Here is a 21,032-nt window from a genome sequence, read left to right as displayed (position 1 = left end):
AGCTTGGATTTTTATTGGGCTGATGTGAAAACGCCTAATCTAAACCACTGATTTCATTAGGCGTTTTCACATCAGCCCGATGTCTCCAAATAGCGCGCTATTTTCTGACTTGGGAAATTTTCCCGATAGCGAAATAGCGCGCTATTTGATAATGTGAACACAAATTACCGCGCTAATTGTATCGCTCTGATCGAGAAAATTTCTCGACTCCAAGTCGGGAAATTTTTGAAATAGCGGGATATTTGATAATGTGAAAACGACTCGAGAAATTAGCGCGATGAATCCCATTATGCCTAGCGTGTGTGACTCGATCGAGCGCACCTCCCTGATCGAGGCAAACTGCACACAATATACTTAGTAAGTTATGAGGAATATTTGAGAGGACACACACATTATATGATGCTGTTTGCACATACTCAGCTGTCGAATTAGCTATCTTAAAAATTTTAACTATTCGGGCTACCCCCTCTCCGGCTGATGTGAATAATAAATGAATAGCGCTCTGATTCGCAATCGCGGTAAATATTTCGAGCTTGGATTTTTATCGGGCTGATGTGAAAACGCCTAGTGATCTAAACGTGTCTTCATCAGCTCGAGCGGGCTTATCGATCCCATCATACAATGCGAGAATGTTGATTTCCGGTTTTTACAACAACAACGATCAACAGAGCATGTTGTACGGCATCCGTACGCTACTCGTACACACGTGTGTGTGCGCTAGCGATATCTCGCGGCTTTGATTATACACATCACACTATCCTTTCCATAGTAAACTGTACTCAGCTAGCTAAACGTGAACAGCTGAGATCGTCGCGTCATTTACCACTGTGGTTTCATTTTCATTGATTTTGATCCGACCTTTGATTTGGTGGATATTTCGGCTTTATCAATAGCTCGCTATGTCGCAGTGGTGGACCATATATGAGACGGCAATTCTCATAAATTTGTGGAGGGAAGACGCTATTTTTTCGCAGGTAGCAGCGACAACGACAAGAAGTAAGAAAGTGTACGATGCCATCAGCGAGAAGCTGAAGAGTGTTGGTATAGAGAAGACAGCGAAACAGGTGAAGTCAAAACTAAAAAACTTAAAGGCTGAGTACAAAAAAGAAAAAGACAGTAACATAAGAAGTGGAAGGGAGCGGAAAATAAGTAAATACTATGATATACTGGATGAAGTTCTCGGGGGTCGCCCAGCAATTGATCCCCCGAATGTTGTCGAGACCAAGCCTGCATCATCTGTAGGTGACAGCAGTGTGGATCAGGATGACCCCGATCCTGAGGAAAGTGAGACCGACGAACGCGGCCGACATCTGCTGGACGTGTTGGAAGGTTTGTGTATTTTTGCAATATCCCCGAACAAATTTGTTTTCTTCTGTTTGAAAGTTCGACATATGAAAGCCAATGCAGGTGACAGGCACTGGTGTTTGGAACCGGCAAAAACAGTAAATTTATTCTGCCTCCTACAGGACGTAGAAAACATGTGTAAATTTCATTTTATTTAGGGCGTATTTTTATGTATTTACAGTTAATAAAGGCACTTCTTGGCCTTAAGAAATACCTAATTTGGCAAAAAGATTTTTAATGTGATTTCAATGTTTCACGGTTATAAGTTATCATACTTCTATCTCAATTATAGAGTAGTAATGTTAGAGTTATCTATATAAAATTAGTAGGAGGTTGCAGTTGCCTAGATTGACCGAAAGATCGGTCTGTATCTGTCCGTCGGGGAATGTTCCGCGGAGACTGCGTCTGGCTTCACGGATCCCCTCCAAGGACAGCGTTAATGGCAAAATATATAGAGTCCTCCGGACAGACGGATCTTTCTGTCTATTGCCTAGACAGTCTATTTGTCTAGGTCTGTTTCTAGAATCAAATTTGAGACATTGAGACTAAAAAAAAAAAAAAAAAAAAAGGAAGCTAACAAACATGAAGCAGAAACTGTATTTAGGTTAGTGAGCACTAGCTAGTCCAAAGACTTCAGACTATAGCCAGTGTTTTTGTCTCTTCAAGGAGGAAGGAAGATACAACAAAACACTGTCTGAAGCCGTGAGCACTCAACTTTAATAGCTATATTTTGGTGAGCTCTTGCCATGGCATGGACATGAGAAAGAAAAAAATCATGATATACATTAACCCCGGGACGCTCCGTGTACACAGTTACACACTGTGGGAGCCCAACACTGCGTGTTGGGGCTGGTCGCAGTTAGATATACATACGTACTAGTCTATACTAGAATAAAGAGGTTGACCTCCAATGCAGTCTATTCCACATCAACCTGTCAACCCCCCCCCCCCCCCCCCAAAAAAAAAAAAAAAAGTGAAACAAGTTTAAGAAACATTTTATAATCTTAAAATTACATGAAGATGTTTGCTTTGAATATTAGAGTGTAAATCTAGACACCAGCCCCCTTCACCATGCAAGAATGTCCCGATGATTTTTTCTTATAAAGTGGTTCTACATAGAATACCTGGTACATGAAAAAAAGGAACATTTTGTCCAGAGCTGTAGTAAAGTAAGCACTGTCTGTCTGCCCCATATTATGTGCTATATGTGACTGTGGTATTGCAAGGAAACTACCTGAATGTAAGCTTGTTTTCCATGCTGTTACAATCCTGTTGGGATTAGATAACCATTGATTAATTTTCTTTTGGTTTTTTTTCCAGTTCAAGTCGATGATTGTCCAAATGCCATAGATTCTGGTGCAGAGTCAGTCGATGTGCTAGAACTGCAAGCGGATGATTTTGAAGAACCAAATGTAGAACCAACAGATGATGATGCTGCTGCTGTGGAAGCTGGTGAGATAGGCGTACATAGTTCTTGATGTCCACGTGTTGCATAATTTTATTCGACTAATGATAATATAAGAAAGTTGAAAAAGTGCTTTTTTGTGCAAATATTTCTCTTCTCTAGGCACAAACCATTTACCATGGAATAAAGGCATGCAATGTAATTAGGAGACTGTATGGGGTGTACATGTAGTATGTGAATATTTTTAGGTCTATGAATACTTAATTTATTTTTTAGTGGTTAAATGTTTTAAACAATTGCAAAATGTTTTTCAACAAAATGGTCATGTGAACATTTAAATGTTTGACTCACCATAATTTGAAATTATGGAGTTCACAGTGCCAAATTGATAATCTGATTACAGTGGACTCCCGTTATAACAAAGTCCTCGGGACTGGCAGTTTCCTTTTGTTCTCGAAATTTCGTTATAACAGAACAAATGAACAATAAAAATACATAGAGCTGATAATGTTTCGGCCTGAATTTTTACTTCATTGTAACCGGAATTTTGTTATAACCGTGTTCGTTATAACAGGAGTGCACTGTATTTAAACTATGATTATCAAATATGACTGACATAGGATGTAACATTTTGGTCTTTGTATTTTTTATTTTTTTATGTTACCTTTTATTTTCACAAATCAATTAGATAACGAACTGACTGATGTACAAGTTCAACCAGCTACAGCATCGAGGAAATGTCCAGGTGATTTCCTGTCTCTTCTTTATTTTGTACATGAAGTATGATTAAAATGATATTTTGCAAACACAAATAACTAGTAAACCGTAATATCTTATTTTCAGATAAATCAAGGATGCTTGTAGATTCTTCAACCTAATTGTTTGCTTAAAATGTAAAGAGAGTGTCTTACACTTAATCATATAGGCCCGAATTCACGAAGGTGGTACAAATGAAACCATGGTTTAAACCATGGACAAAAACCATGGAGCGCCAAGTGTCGCACGGAATATTTCGTTACAAAATTGGTCATTTCGTCGACAAAATGGCCGTTTCGTTAACGAAATTATCATTTCGTGGACGAAATGTTCATTAAGTTACAAAATGTTTTCATTTCGTTACAAAATAATCATTTCATCGACGAAATGACTGATTTCGTAACGAAATATTCCATGCGGCACTTGGCGCTCCATGGTTTTTGTCCATGGTTTAAACCATGGTTTCATTTGTACCACCTTCGTTAATTCGGGCCATAGTGTATCCTTCAGGGTCTGAAGATTAATCACACTGCAGAGTTGTGCGTGCACATCTATCAAACTGTGAGCACAGATGGGCTCTCGGTGCACATATTTACAGTGAGGTGCAGTTAAAAATTCATTGTAGAATACTTCCTTCAGTTTGACTTCCCGTAATGCCTTTTGGAAGGCATCAAGTGATGGGAAGTCAGCTGGATCCTCCTTGGGTGCATTCCATTCCCTGCTTAAAAGTGTGGGAAGAAGGAGGAAGCCAGAGCCTGGGAAGTACAGACTGGAGTCCAGAAACGGCATGTGTGGCCCCTGGTGACTGAAGACAATGGAGTAAGATGGTTGTCCCATTCTATGTCAACCAGGTCAAAGTGGATTCTGTACAGCATTGCCAAACGGATCTGTTGACGCCTGCATTGAAGTGTGGGCCACTCAAGTTTCCCCACCATTGTTGAAACACTTGCTCTTGGGTTTTAGTGGCCAGTCACATACCTGGCACTGTTTCGTTGTATCTGTTCAATCCTTTTGATGTTTCTTTGAGTGTGGTGATCCCATGAAGCAGCTGCATACTCAACAATGGGTCTGACATACATCTGTATGTCTTGTAGGTCATCTCCTTGATCTTCTTAGAGCAATGATTGAAGTTGCGTCGGAGAAAAGCACGGGTAGAATTTGCTTTCTTGCTTGTGATGTCAACATGGGTGTTCAAGCTGAGCTTGTTGTCAATATGAAGGCCCAGGTATCTGGCAGATGAAACTTCCTCCAGGAGGGTTTCATGGATGTAGTATGGGAAGGAAAAGGGTTTGCGCTTTTTGGTGACTCTAATCACCTGGCACTTTGCCGGATGAAATTGCATGCGCCAGGTACGCTCCCACTTTTGTAAGGAATCCAGATTTCCCTGTAGTAGTGTAGCATCATCTTTAGAGGCTATCCTCTTGTACAATACACAGTCATCTGCGAAAAGGTGGGTTTTGGAGGTCTCGATGCAGTCTGGTAAGTCATTAATGAAGATCAAGAACAGTAAAGGACCAAGGACACTGCCATGGGGGACTCCAGATTCCACATTAGCCTGAGAGCTGACCTTTCCATCTACAAGGACTTGCTGTGAGCGGCCGCTGGGGAATTCTTTGACCTACTCCAGTGTGTGACTCTGAATTCCATATTGCTACATCTTATGAAGGAGCAACCTGTGGGATACCTTGTTGAAGGCTTTGGCAAAGTCTAGAAGGATAAGGTCTGTTTGGCCCTTGTTTTCTATGCCTCTAGCCAGATCATTGATTGTCAAAATGAGTTGAGTGTCACAGGACCGTCGCTTGCGAAAACTGGTTGGGCATTGCTAATAATTCTGTGCTTGTCCAGGTGAGTAATAATGGCACTGTGGACTATATGTTCACATACATGTAGCTTACACAGTATGTTGGTCAGTGATATCGGTCTGTAGTTAGCTGGTGATGACCTGTTACCCTTTTTAAAGATTGGGAAGATGAGTGCTTTCTTCCATGATGATGGAACATGAGTGCGTTCATCCATGACAATGGAACAGACCCTTGGGTCGAGTGATGCCTGATACAGGAGGGTTATGGCTGGGGCTTTTTTTTTTTTCCTTCAGGAGCTTAGCAGGGACACCATCTGGTCCCGAAGCTTTGTATGGGTTTAGGTTCTTAAGCAACTTGACAATTCCATTGGTGTTGATGAAGATGTCATTCATTGTCGGGTGAGAGGATGGTCCCAGATTGGGTAAGGTTGATGTAGAGTCGCGAGTAAAGACCGAAGCAAACTGGCGATTTAGCAGGTCAGCCTTAGTCTTGGGGTCAGTGAACAGTTGTTGGCCTTCTTTCAGAGGAGCAACACCTGTTTGGTCACAGTGTTTTGCTTTGATGATGGCACCAAGTCTTGCTCGCACCAGGTTCGCTACAGATGATGTCATTGAGGTATTTGTTGTAACCCTTTCAATAAGATTTCTGAGCTCCCTTCTTCAGTTTTCTGTACCTTTTCCAGTCTCGTTCTTTCTGAGTTCTTTTTACCTTGGCGTATGATCTTGTTTTCCTGTGACAGATTCTTTGTTGTTGTGTTGAACTATGGTTGGTTCCATTGAATCAACATTCCTTCGATGAAAGTTTGGTTTCGTTGTGTACAGTGGCAATTTGAAGACTTCATAGATATTTTGGTTGTAAGGTAACTGTTGATTAAGCCACAGTAGGTGAAGCCACCGTAGACGTGCGTGACATGTACATCAAAATTTGTCCGTAACCTCAGAGAGCTACTGATAATGGAAGCAGATATGTTTGTTTTTCTGAACAGTACTTGGGGGTTTCCAGCCAAATACATGTACACGTAGCTCCATAAGGGGTTATTTCTGATAGAGAGTCGCCTGGTTATCCTGCCATAAAAGTGGGTATTGTGATGGTTGTGTGACAATCAAAAAATATGAGAGCATAAAGAAGTATTTTGTTGTTAATTTACGGTCAGACATTACAATTCTGCTGTGCGAGTGTGTTACACTGATGGTCAGCCAACTTCAGCTGACGTGTACCAAGTTTGCACATACTAGTACGTAGTGTAGTTTCTGTACGAAAGTGTTGGGTACATGGCCATTCAGCTAGAACTACATGTATTGTGTATAGATCGAAGGCCTTCTTCAGTTATGGTTACGAAAGTGACAAATAAGATATGTTGTGTAAAATAGAAACAGTTATCAAAGTGAATGAGCTAGCTGTGAAGTTTCCTTATCATCCAGAGGGTCTACGCAATTGGAGAATTGTCCATATTTTCACAACAGTGCTAGCTAGGCAAAGGTAAAATGTTAACAGAGTATCTCGATCGCGATAATTCTCAGAATCCACTTCGCTGTAGTGCAGCTCGTAGCTCACATGCACAATGTTGAGATCGAGATCCCTCCTCGTGGCTATTCGCGCAATTGCATACACGTGCGCAGCGTACACCGACAAGCTCCGGCTACTAGACGGCTGTGATCGCCTGCACTGCATGCGTTGTGAACCAGGCAGGAACGTATGCAGTCGGGTCGGAATGTGTTCGCGCGGGTAAAATTTAAAACCGCGCGCTTGTTCGCATAAAGTGCTCATGCACCGGCATCGGGCGTAAATCCGACCGTGCTTGAAGCTTGAGCTGGTGAAGACGCGATTGCACATTTCAGCTGACTTCAGGCTTATTTCTCTGATCCCCCATTAGCGCGCTATTCTTCAAGCTCAAGCCAAGTGCACCAACTGCAAAAGGATAATCCAACAAGTCGCAGAAACGTTTCGCCATTTGTTTCCAGTCATCCTCGGACGGTTTGGAGGTCTCGAGAGGCTGAAGTACTGTCCCTCCATAGTTTCTATCAGGTTTCATACACATGTTGCGCTATCAAATTTTTTGACGTGTGAAATTGTGCTGACATTGACGCAAACGAGGATCCTGTGGCAAGATGTCTGAAAACAGAACACATAAAGAATTATTTTAAAATACATATTGAGATTGATAGAAAAATAAATAAATTTGCAATTCCATGTTTGTTTTTTCAATTTTCTTTTCGTTTTTAGGGGTGACAGTGAAACAAACTTGGGAAGGCCTGAACCGTGCTTTCAACAGTGGCTTGAGTCGACGAAAAAAGACATCTCGTAGTGGCCAAGGTAACGATCAAAAGCCATGGAAATTTGAAACATCAATGAGTTTTGTGAAAGCCGTCAGAGAGAAAAGGAACACTACATCCAATCTGGATGAGATTGGCGATTCTGAAGGTGACGAGAATTCGAGAAGAGGGATACTGTATGAACAGGTCATAGATGAGTCGGGCATTTATGACGTTCATGACGAGGACAACTTGGCTCCATCGACGTCATTCAAACCCAATACAAAAAGCAGGGCTTCAAAAAGGAAAGCAACCGATGATGCGCATGACGACGTGCGAACTGGATTGTACAAAGTTATGACCCAATGTCTGGAAGAAAAACAAAAATCCCCTCGACTCAAGTTCTTTGAGTCAATAATGCCACGTGTTGATGAAATGACAGATAATTGTTTTTTAGACTTCCAGATAGAAGTTCTGAGCTGTCTCAAACGTTTCCAACAACATGATCCTGTCCCTGAATGCTTGAATGACAGTCGCCCTGTATGACCCCAGCAACATGGTCAACGCCAACGTCAAGTGGACCCAGATACACCGTCACTCGCACCATCAATTCCCTATCCCATGCAGGGAGGATTTCTTCTCCTACACGACCATCCCAGCAATCTTCTTATCAGTTTCTGAACTGAGATTACATTGGAATGTACCATTTTTGTTACAAGAAAGTTATAACTTGAGTACAGTATATGAATAAAAACCTGACCCAACTCCACTGTGGGTCATTTTGGGTAAATCAATTAAAACTGATTATTTTTAATTTGTTTAAAGGGGCCCTGAAATGCAAATGCACGTTGATATGTGTTGATTTATGATACCCTCAACATCACTTTTGCGGTGAAACGAATATCTAGAAACATTCCATATATTTTTAACGAGTTTTTTCTTCTATTTTTCTTCAGATTACTTGGGAACACCCACAAAAAAATCCTTCCAAACCAATCAATATTGATATTCTTGAGTTGCCCTCATCTGTCAATCATTGCTAAAGTACTGAAATGTTTAACAAAAGACATTGGAATGCACCTTCCCCTCGACTCAGCATAACTTGCATGTTCCCTAGCCGTGTCTTTTGTTAGTCACATTAATATGACATTAATATTTGTTTTACCGCAAAGGTGATGTTGAGGGTATCATAAATCAACACTAATCAACATGCATTTGGATTTCAGGGCCCCTTAATAACAATACATTTGATCATGATACACAACACTGCATCAGAATATCAGTCTACATGCTAATTTTCGTTAAGGGCAAATCCAGACCAAAATTTTCATCATTTCATAAACGAGAGAACAAAATTTCCCTATAAAATGGCACGAAAATCGGATGAGAAAAAAGGAAGTTATGAATTTTTTGAATTTTCTCATATTTTCGGAAAACACTTCTTGACCAGTCCCCATGAATATTCATTTTAGTGAAGTGGTGATGTCATACCCTCACAATTCAACACATATATCATCCATGAAATTGTGAAACATAATTTCTTTTTGGCATATGCAAGGTAAACAACGGATTACGTACTTCTAGTTTACCTGAAAATGAGAGTTTTGTCATTTTCTCTAAGTGAAATGTGCAGAAAATTGTGAGGTTGGTACATGTCTATAATAAATATTAGTTCTGCTATGTAGCATCACAACTTCAGCGAGCATGTTGCATGTATTTATTTGTGTGTACGTGTGGTGATTCTGTGTTCGAGACTGTGTGTAGGCGTGTGTGTGTGCGTGTGATTATGGATAGTGATGATGTGAGTGTAATATGCATTTACGCATAAGAAAAGCCCATGTACTGTACAGTGAAACCCCGTTATAACGAGTTCGGTTATAACGAGGAACCGCTTATAACGAGGTGATCGCGTCGGTCCCGTTTTCCTTTGCGTGTAAACCTATGGCAGAACGAATCGGTTATAACGAGTTCGGTTATAACGAGATTCCGGTTATAACGAGGACAATTTCGGTGCATCATGATAAAGAAAAACATAAGCAATTTGATCGGATATAACGAGGTTCCATTTCTTGACTAAATTGCCGCTTTCAAACACGCGACAAACGAAACACTGAAAACCGAATTCACGCTATCCACGTCTTTTTCCGTTTTGCAGAGAACCGTTCCTTCCATGTTTTCTTCTAAATCACGCGATAAGACACAGGAATGTCTTCCGATGTTCCTACTAAATCATTAAACATAATCATTCGATTTTCTTTTCCGCGAGATACGCGTGCGTGAGGGTAGACCACACCGCAACGAGAAAAAAAAAAAGATAACGCATTCAAAAACTTTTCATGTAGCGACACTTTTGGCCAAAAATGGACAATTGGAATGCGTGTGCAACTAATTATTATATCCTTTCCATTTTTAGTTCCGACTTCCAGTTCTTTTGCTGCTTAGCAAATATGAGTGTGGATGATTAAAGCCGAAATAATTAATGAAATCATCGCGATCCCGTCGGGTGAGAGTAGCGTAAAAATAGTTGAATAACGCATGTTAACCTCCTTAATCGGTGTTCAGAAAAAGAAACAAACGCATTTATTAACTTGAATAGATCTGGATTTGTTCATTATCATTTAACAAATGATAATTCAAATATGAGTGTGTATGATTAAAGCCGAAATAATTAATAAAATCATCGCGATCTCGTCGGGTGACAGTAGCGTAAAAATAGTTGAATAACGCATGTTTAAACCTACTTAATCGGTGTTCAGAAAAAGAAACAAGCGCATTTATTAATTTGAATAGATCTGGATTTGTTCATTATCATTTAACAAATGATAATTTGAATATGAGTGTGTATGATTAAAGCCGAAATGATTAATGAAATCATCGCGATCTCGCCGTGTGACAGTAGCGTAAAAATAGTTGAATAACGCATGTTAAGCTAATCGGTGTTCGGAAAAAGAAACAAACGCATTTAACAGTTCAAGGATGTACAAAACGCGAAGAGATTTTCGAAAGAAAATAAAGAACGCATTTTTAATCCCGTCGGACGCAACGATCATAAAATACAGCCGAAATGATTCATGAAATTATCGAATTCCCGCTGGGCTCCAACAGCGTAAAATACCTCTCAAGTTAACGATATAAAACAACGCATGTATGTTACTCTGAAATTATCGCGTCTCGCCAGGTGACAGTAGCGTAAAAAATAATTGTATAACGCATGTTAACCTAAATCAGAAAAAGAAACAAACGTATTTATTAGTTTGAATAGATCTGGGTTTGTTCATTATCACAATTTTAACACTGCATTTCACAATGAAGATTTTTCTTTCTTTCAGAATGGTCTATGAGGTACAGATTTGCGTAAAAAGGATCACAACGTAACCTTTCACATTCAATCCTGTCGCATATTTTTCAAGAACGGATGTACAAAACGCGAAGAGATTTTCGGAAGAAAGTAAAGGACGCATTTTTAATCCCTTCGAGCGCAACGATCATATATTGTACAAGATTACAGCCGAAATGATTCATGAAATCATCGCATTCCCGCTGGGCACCAACAGCGTAAAAATACCTCGCAAGTTATGGTAAACAACGCCTGTATTTTACTCTATTTGCGCTGGTGATATGAAAAATTAACAAACAAGAATTACAATAAAGAATTATCTCATTTCAACCCCTACTTTTTCGTCTAACTCACAAATCATTTCCCTTTATTATCTCAATAATAATGATCCATTATTGTGTAATAACAACGCAAAGGATGTTCTTAAGTTTCTTTCATTGATGGGTATATTCCGATGTCGTGCTTATGTTTTTCTTTGTTTTTGATGCGTACGGTTATAACGAGGTACCGGTTATAACGAGGTAATTTCGCCGGTCCCACGGACCTCGTTATAACGGGGTTTCACTGTATAAGCAACAATTTCCCATATTTAACTCAATTTGCCCAAAAATTGTTGGGTCGATTTGTATTCACGTACTCCAGTGATATTTGTTTCGTTCACCTGATTGTCAAAATGTCCTGGGGGGGGGGGGGGCATTTCATGAAGGAACTTGTCTGATAAAATATCTGACAAGTCAATTATATCCGACAAGTTTTGAGAAATTCTTTAGTCTGATTGGCTGATTTCTCTGAACTTGTCGGATATAATTGACTTGTCGGACATTTTATCCGACAAGTTCCTTTATGAAATGCCCCCCTGATATCGGTTTCCTCCCGTTTGATCCAATGGGACGGATGTGGGGCAAAATCAGGTCTTTTAACCCTAACTAGGCCGGGGGGGGGCCTCCGAGGCCCCCTCCTCGACGTTCCGTGCGATGTATCGCTAACGCGAAAAGCTATCGCCGCGACGTTTCATGACTTTTTTCTTTCAAGTCTCCCGCATCTTTTGACACGAAATTTGCGATGCCCGGGGGCGCGCTTTCGAAGTTGCGCATAAATATGTATGTGCATGTCAGACCAAAAATTGCTCAAAAACATGAATTTGTGTACAATTTCAATGCAAACTGTGCTTACAGGCAAATTTCACAAAAGCATGATTATTTGGGGGTTTTATCGATTAAAATCAATTATTAATATATTTTCTTGTTCGGAACAATGTCGCAAACAAGTTTCATCGAAAAAACAATGAAAAACATAAAGTCGAAAAAACAAAGAAATACATAAGAAATTCAAAAAGCAATAAAATACTTAAGAAATTTTTTCTGATGGCACAATTTTTTCTCTTATATTTGCTCAGGACACTAAAAAGAATATTTACACAAAAAAATGTGCCCATTTTGAGCTTTATTTAGTGATTTATACCAAATCGTCTGATTTCATGCATCATCACGAATAAATTAGCATAATTTAGCATAAATGATAATTTTTTTTAAAATTTAACTTCTGGTACTTTAGATTACATCATAGGCAATGTGTGTGCCAATTTTCGTCGCGATCGCGCGGTCGACGGCCGAGATTTGGAGCCCCCCCCCCCCCCCCCCCCGGCTCTAGTATGATCTTCCTAAATAGCCCGGCCTAGTTAGGGTTTAAAGGGAAGGTAAACCCAAAGAGCAATGTGGATTGAGTGAAAGCAGCAACATTAGTAGAACACATCAGTGAAAGTTTGAGAAAAATCGGACAGTCGATGCAAAAGTTATGAATTTTTAAAGTTTTGGTGTTGGAACCGCTGGATGAGGAGAATACTAGAGGATATGACGTATGAGTGGACAACAATACAAAGAAAATATAAAGGATATTCAACAAAAAAATCACTTTTCTAGAATTATGAAAGAGCAGTGGACCAACCGCTTTCAGAAAGCAGGGGGAATAATTGCTACCCTTAACATATGTCAATATCAAGTTGATGGAATTTCTAATTTTCATGAAAAATGGATTTTTGTAGTATTTTCTTTATATTTTCTTGATATTGTAGTCCACTCATACGTCATAACCTCTAGTAGTCTCCTCATCCAGCGGTTCCAACACCAAAACTTTAAAAATTCATAACTTTTGCATCGATTGTCCGATTTTCTTCAAACTTTCACTGATGTGTTCTACTAATGTTGCTGCTTTCACTCAATCCACATTGTTCTTGGGGTTTATCTTCCCTTTAATAAACCTTTGTGGCTGTTGCATGACATCCGCATATACAGGTTGTAGCTGAAAAATACTGTACTTTCTCATCGGGGTGATTTAGCAGGTTCTAAAATGTTGTGTGGAACTCCCCCAACGCAAGTCGCATTTGGAAGTGTTGTCGTACCCATACCGTTCTTTTTTTTTTTTCCTCACATGTGCCTCCTCAGCCTCGGCCAGTAGGAGATGAGCCACATCTTTTTCGTCTGAAGTATCCATTTTGACGGCGCCAAAAGGATATTACAGGCATAATTTACCATTTGCAGATGAAACAAAAACCCAGCATTAGTGTTTAGATAGTTCTGAAATGTGAGTTAGGGGCAGAAACAACTACATACTGTGAAAATTTGAATCAGTAAAATCGATGTTAAGTATCATTAAATATACAGAATGTGAACAATACTGTACTTATACATTTGTAATAAAGATTAGGGTGTAAGCCATCTACAGTTACGGTTTATTGAGAAAATACAGATATCTCCTTGTATTTTAGACTTTATTGCAAACATTGTATATGGTATGATGTTTTGTGGTACAACAGACCTACGCATATGCATGAAATGTGATATCTGGAACATTTTTAAATCACTGCTCCTAAAGGTAAACGGGACTTTGAAGTGTAGGACACGCGTGCTAGCGTATGTTACCCGCCATGCCCGTAATATAGCGTATAGCGAATACCGTATACCGCATACCGTATAATAATATTCTATGTGAACCCAGCCTAATGACGAATATCTCTTCGAAGGATTTATAGTACAAAACGTATTATTAATTTACGCATTATAGCTCAATTGGACTATTATTATTCGCTCGACGCAGATAAAAACTAAGTTTTTGAATGGTCAATAATCAAATTAACGGAGTTTTATCTGAAAACAACCAAAAGCCCTATTGTAAACTGTAAATTGTGCAGTTATTAGATAATTAAGCTACGATAGTATTAATAGGATTGCACTTCCGAAACACATAAATCTTTCGTAGATTCCATATTCTATTTCGATATACAATGTAATTCTAAATCGTGCCGTTATTAGATAGGCGCCTAGAGCATGAATAGGATTACAAGGATTGCAAAGATTGTACTTCGAAACACTTAGGCCTAAAACTTTAGTAGAATCCATATTCTATTTCGATACCATTTTTAATTGTTTATTACTGATCACTATCAAGATTATATTATTAACAGGTACAGTATATAATTTATGTGAAACCTACAATGTACATGTACAACCAATCGTCTACGATTAATAGTGATATCGGAAAGCCACAGAGGTATCGCTGGCCTATGTCAGCCTTGAAGGTCTGACATCACTTTCCTTTATATACTATACGTGGGACTACAGTCAGCCATTATCGAATCATAATAATAATAATAATAATAATAATAATGATAATAATAATAATAATAATAATAATAATAATAATAATAATAATAATAATAATAATAATAATGATAACAACAACAACAACAACAACCATCAGACATTTATAACGCACAACGCACCGGGCGCGCCTCCTTTATTTTTTGTCAAAACAAGAGAGTTAAAAAGGAAAAAAAAAAAAGGGGGGGGGGGGGGCGTGCGCCCCGTCTTTAAGGAAATCCTTGATCCGCCTTTGGTGTACTGCAGCTATAGGCCCTAATAATACTTGTCTGTCCCATACAGAGACCAAAATGATTGTCAAGAGGGGGAGGCAATACAATGATAAAATCCAAAGGTGTTTGTTTCGCACCCCATCGTTTTGCACACTGTAATCATCGTCATTTTTTAGTCTTCTATTAAAGAATATCATGTAAGGCTCTGCATGTGAACGGATGTAATTTTTCATTGCCGTCTTGAGATTCACTTTAATCAACCAATGCTGTCTAGATACCAACTGTTTCATCTTCTGTATGTAAACGTTTACTGAGTATTTTCCTGAAACAAATAAGGTCTACATAAGTACAAAGTGCGTCGCCATAAAATGGCATTAAAAAAATGGTTCACTGCATGCACGCCCCGCTGTGTCGTGATGTATAATCAAGATCTAGGATTCTGTGTAACAAGCAAAGCAAGCAATTCTTGGTATAGGGTTTGGATCTGATAAGCACATCTTGATGCTTAGTGATGGGAATAGATAAACACGCATCATAATAATTATCACGAGCTGAATACTAACAGTACGTGAGGTCTGCCTAGTACCTCCTTGGTCTTACTATACAATTCTAAGTAGGCCCTACAGAACATAATTATATACTACAAGCAGTCAAACCTATAGAGGCAAGGGAGACGAAAAAGGTGACCGTTATAGAACAGGGTCGTTAACATGGCTGTTCTCTCGGAGAGAACTTTTCAATCGACCGTGTACGGCAGGGTGGCCGCTGTCGACAGACGAGACAGGTTAGACTTTACAATACTCGATGGAAACATTTTGAGGTGGAATATTCTCTCTTTCATCCACCACACTTGAATGGTTTAAACAAACCAGTGATCGTTTTCTCTGAACCAGTCAATTTTAGGAATCACCTACCATGGCAGCAGCCAAATTCTAATCAGCTGTTTGAAATGAACACGAAGAGGGAAATGAATAGTATTATATTTCACGTTTATCTGTCATATCTTTCTTATATGAGATGATAGTGAATACATTGTGGTCCTGTTCGAATGCTTTTGATATACTGTTTCTTTTATGTTGTAAATTCCCCACAAAACGTGGATGCCCTTCATAAATTACGTGTTCTGTCAAGCGAGAGCTCTTCGTCATGAACAGAATAAGAAGGTCAGACAAAAATGAAACCTTTCAGATTCGTTTATTCAATGATCATGCACGCATTTTGCGAGAAAGCTGATAAGTTGAACATAAAAGGTTGCATAGATGATATTTCCGCGTATCGTTAGGCCTATACGTTATCTGGAATTAGACGAAATTAACCTCGTACATGTACTATATGTATAGTGCTCTTGAGCTCCACTATATATGTGTCCCCTTGACTTCACAATCTATATTTTTTTTCTTATACATGTACTTCTAGAATACGAGGGACTTCTGTTCTGTAAAATTCAGAGAAATGAAACTGATATAGGCCTATTAACAGATGATAAGAAACTACATCCGCTCTTTGACGGGAACTTATCGGGGGGGGGGTAAGTTCATGACAGCATTGTTTGCAAAATCCGGTTGTGTTATAATAATGATACAACAACTCTAAAAACAAACTCAATCAAATTTGAATATAGGAATCATTTCAAATTGTGACTTACAGGATTTCTACTCACTTATGGTCAATTACTTTTGAATGAATTCTTTTCATATTTAAGTATAGATTCTACTCATAGTTTAATAGACTCTATCTAGAATTTGAGCAGAGAAATTTCGTAAGTCCCAATTTGAAACGAGCTTTCGATCGTAGCAGAATCTTCGTCAAGGACAAAATGAAAAACAGGTTGGGAAAGCAATCACATATAAGGACTATACAACAAGAACAGTCGGGGGAGGGCTAGGGACACAGAACAAAGAAAACAAAAGGGGAGGGTTGGAGGTCATGGGCAAGGAGCCCAACAGGTAAAGGGAGGGGGGTTAAAGGAGGGTGAACAGACAAAAGGCAGAGGAGGGTCAGTGATGATCCCGAGGACCATGGAGGCAACCTCTGAAGGATAAGGATGAATAGGGAGGCAACATCAAACAAGATAAGGAACAACAGAGGGAAAAAGAAAGGATAAGAGTGAAATAGCAACAGCAAAGGAGGGGGGGGGGGGGACTGAACAAGCAGAGAGCCCAATTAACCTGGTGCACGAAGAATTATAGGCAACAAAATGAAAGCGAGAGTCAACCAACAAATGCAAGTTATCAAACATATCAAAGTGTGTGTCTTATATTTCTATACACACACACACACACACACATAATAAAAACAACAAAAAGATGATATTGATAATTTGGTAATGGTAAAGAATAATAATTATGAAAAAAAGGGAGAAAAAGCACAAGAACCCCAAGGGAGAGAAAAATATGCATATCTTATGTAGATATGCATGCATGTATATTATGAGCATAAACATATGCATTTTTTTTTATTCTTTGCACTTTTTCCTACTGCAAGCCTTTTATTCCCAATTGATTCCTTAGTCTTGTCAAAGTCTCTTGCACAGCCCTTTACACACTATTGTGAGTGGTTTGTATTTATATTATGTGCATACATTATGCTCATACATCATGCTTATCTACATAATATGCATATCGAAAGCTCAGGCCCCTTTTGATTCCATTTTATATACTCCATTGGTTCTCCACTATTTTGATAAGTAGTTTTCAGCAGTTTTTTTTTTTTTGAAACAAACTGATCAAAGTTCGTTTTTGAGTGTGAACATCGTTATCTGCCTTTCTTCCTTGATGAGCATATTAAAATCTGTTGTTTCCCACAATGTCAATTAAAAACGGTACAACCGGTAATCTTTGCAATGAATTTCACGACATAGAAATTGATAATTATGTCGTGCATTCAGATATGACACGTGTCTGTTGTCATGGTCATACAATAATTTTCAGTAAATCAAATAAAGTACAATTTAATCAACGGATTGTCTTTCTTTCTTCGCGAATTCTAATGCGAAAAAACGTTGTACTGTATGTATTACGAGACTACCTTTGAATTTCAACGCTTTCAGTAGGCCTTCTGATCAGAATTTGCGCTTCCGAAACAAGACCAGAATGGATGTCCATTTTCTTGGTTATTAGAGTATCCATGTGTTGTAACTCCATGGAGTAGCCTAATCACTTATGATGTCGTCTGCCTTGCCATGTGCACTAGTGTACGTAGTGTAATGTAATGTAGTGTAATCTTTTTTTTTTATTTATTTTTTAATGTGTTTTATTGGAGTAAAAAACAAATCAATACATACATGAACATGTATATAAGAACAATCATCGGGAAAAAGAGAAATACAATAAAAAAGGGAAAAAAGGAAAAAAAAGAGGCAGCACTACCCATGTAATAGCAAATAGTTCTAGATGTGCTTTAAAAGCAGCCACTTTGTCTCATACAAGATATTATCTATGTATAACAAATATGATACGATATATATTCTTAAAGAAAATTGGAAGTAGATAACACAAAAATAATATAGATTATAAATTTGTGTTACGTACAATTGATACGAGGAAATAATGTAGTGTAATCTTTTCAGCACTGCATATACTATAACCTGACACCGGGACGTGTTTTTGTCTCACCTCCCTGCCTGACACATAACAAGCAAGCAACAACACACGCTTGTAAGCGCTCGGCAGCGAGCAAGCAAACAATATTATTTCTTCTCACAACTGGGCATTGGTGAAAATCGACGCACACATAAAGTAACAGACACGAACACATGACTACATACACAAACACAGCTATATAGATCTATTCTTTTTTTTTTTTCCAGTAGGTTCGATCATTCACCAACACATATATTCACACACAAAGTATGCACATCAGGCATATACAGTCACCCACACACACTGGTGATAGGATCAATGGGCAAGCGTGGGCGACGATTGAATGTGAAGTCCATCATGGGCAGAATTTGCTGATCATAAAAATTTACGAGACGCTCAGCGTACGCCTAAATGCAATCACTTTACTACATGTATTGAGGTTTCCTGTTTATGGCAATATGGCCATTCTCTGGAGGCCATATTATTACAGGTCTCGCGTCCATTATGTTATGACTACATGTATTTGTTTTCCCATTCGCATGATTCTCTTCTGGCTATTACCAGGGAGGTGGGAGCCCCAACTGTTACCATGAGTTCCACATGCTGTTACCTTGGAGCTACATCCATGCTACAGCCTACAGGTGTATTTTTTAAGCCATTAAGAGGTACGGTGTATACAAGGCGAGCCAGTAAATTGTTATGATAATTATAATGTACAATGTTCATGAGTATATAACAGCTAGGTACCCCTAGTATACATGAGGACTGAAGTACATGATGTCATGCCGCTGTCTGAAAAGTGACGACTTATTCAAAGGCAGAAAACCACTACAACTGTATTTTCCTTCTACAACAGGACCAAGTAAGCAGGCTTACAATAATACGAAGGATTTATCACACATGGAATAGCCTTACATGTGTAAAGAAGATTCATACAACAACCACACTACAGTACTATACTGCTACCCCCACAATATCGTACGTCGGAGCAGGCAAGAAGGATTATATAGCTTGTATGCTTATATCCATATCGTCTTCATAAAAACGTGAGAGATAGCGGAAAGGGGGTAATTTCATCCACCCAACCCTTGGCCTTGATTCATTGCTTGTTTCCGATGTCCACACAGGCAGAGAGCCAAGATTTTACTCCACGTAAAGCAGGTGTGCTTGTCATAATTATGCGTTGTACATCGATCGAAGCTATATCATGCTATTGACACTCCAATGCTACGCTACTGACTTTGATAGTCCGAGTTTTATCTGATCCAGGTTGCGCATCTGTGATTGTGCCCGTGCCAATAAGCGCTGAGTCGGACCTCTTTTGGACCAGGGATAGCTCCATGGTCGGGACCAAGTGGTCGGGACATGGAGCTACTCAAAATCCTATAACCAGTAACTAATATTATCATTACTGTTTTTCCTATATAGGCCTATAAGCTACCAGTGGTTTTTTTTTTATTTTTTATTTTTTAATAAATACAATCCTTCGAGTAGGCAAATTGATGAACACGATAATCAGAATACCGATTACTATCTTTCTGGAACTGGGGACACGCCATATAGGCCCTAGCTACTTCATCGTGCAGCATGATAATGCTCTGTACAGGCCGCAATATAAGGGGGAAAATCCACTCTCACACCCTCACGCTACAACACTGCTTATCCAATGAGTCTGTCATAGTCATACTATTGTCATAAATATATTCGTAAACCCATGGAGTATGCCATTCCTGCTGCTGTACCAGTCAACGAGTGACTTGGCCACTGAAATTGACGGAAAATAATACATGTATACATTTGTATATAAATGATTGATAATGTCAGAGTGATATTCTCCCCATCACCCCTCCCCACTATCTTTCGTAAATCTACTAATGTGAAACCAAACTTATCATCCCCTAGAATCCTACTCCCAAAATAATGATCAAGCAAAACAAACCGACAATTCGATTTAAATCAATTTTTAGTGTCCCTTTCCCGCCTACTTAAATCATCGTAAGTATTGGACAACCTTTGCAACATATAGGCCAACTGTGATAGTACATACTAGTAGTAACTGTTATTCCCTTGTTCATTTCATGTGCTGTATGCAGGCATATAATTATCTTTAGGCCTCAACATCTGAGATATTACACGGACAGTAAATGTGTTGAGCTCAAACGTAAACAGAAACAAAGCCAGCAACGAGGAGACGCGAAATTGCCGTGTTTTTCCTTGAACAATGATGACAAGAAATGTAGGATTGTCGCCCGACCAAGCGTAAAATCCGGTGTTTCAGGCTGATCGATATAAATGATGGGAAAAAGTCCGGCAAGGCGCTAAGGTTTTCTATGGAATTCGTTCTCCCAGCGCAATCCAATGGGAGAACGAATTCCATAGAAAACCTTTAGTCGCTTTGAGATTATGTCTGCCCTAACCTGCCTTATCAGCTGACGTTCGAGCTTGCCATGAATGAGTGGTCCTCGATGGCGACCTTCCATGACGTAGTGCGCTTTGTAAAGCCCCAGTCAATATGCCTATTTATGGCGAACGAGACTTTGGCGAGCCTGCGCGACAGGTCTCTGATTGGCCAGCTGCGATAGACGCGACTGACGTCACATTGGTGCTGTTGAGATATCCTGAATACAATCCGTCTCGATTGAGAAAACATCGCGGTGGTCGCTCATCGTACCGCAGTAAAGTAAGCA

General features: G+C 39.2%; 1 protein-coding gene across 1 annotated transcript; it reads left to right on the top strand.

Annotated features, from left to right (window-relative positions):
- The first annotated feature begins 783 nt into the window (after positions 1-783).
- On the top strand, positions 784-9,242 carry LOC140238624 (uncharacterized). Its single transcript, XM_072318526.1, has 4 exons — positions 784-1,329; positions 2,665-2,796; positions 3,438-3,494; positions 7,531-9,242. The coding sequence occupies exons 1-4, from the start codon at positions 900-902 to the stop codon at positions 8,103-8,105; spliced, it is 1,194 nt and encodes a 397-aa protein (XP_072174627.1). The 5' UTR covers positions 784-899; the 3' UTR covers positions 8,106-9,242.
- Positions 9,243-21,032: the final 11,790 nt, after the last annotated feature.

Source organism: Diadema setosum, chromosome 2 (assembly GCF_964275005.1).
Source record: "Diadema setosum chromosome 2, eeDiaSeto1, whole genome shotgun sequence".
Classification (NCBI taxonomy): domain Eukaryota; kingdom Metazoa; phylum Echinodermata; class Echinoidea; order Diadematoida; family Diadematidae; genus Diadema; species Diadema setosum.
Note: the sequence above shows the minus strand (reverse complement) of the source record. Positions and strands in the feature narration are given on the sequence as shown.

Coding starts and splice junctions, on each gene's coding strand:
- LOC140238624 (XM_072318526.1), top strand. CDS start 900: ATGTCGCAGTGGTGGACCATATATGAGACGGCAATTCTCATAAATTTG. Junction 2,797..3,437: donor TGCTGCTGCTGTGGAAGCTG/GTGAGATAGGCG, acceptor CAAATCAATTAG/ATAACGAACTGACTGATGTA. Junction 3,495..7,530: donor AGCATCGAGGAAATGTCCAG/GTGATTTCCTGT, acceptor TTTCGTTTTTAG/GGGTGACAGTGAAACAAACT.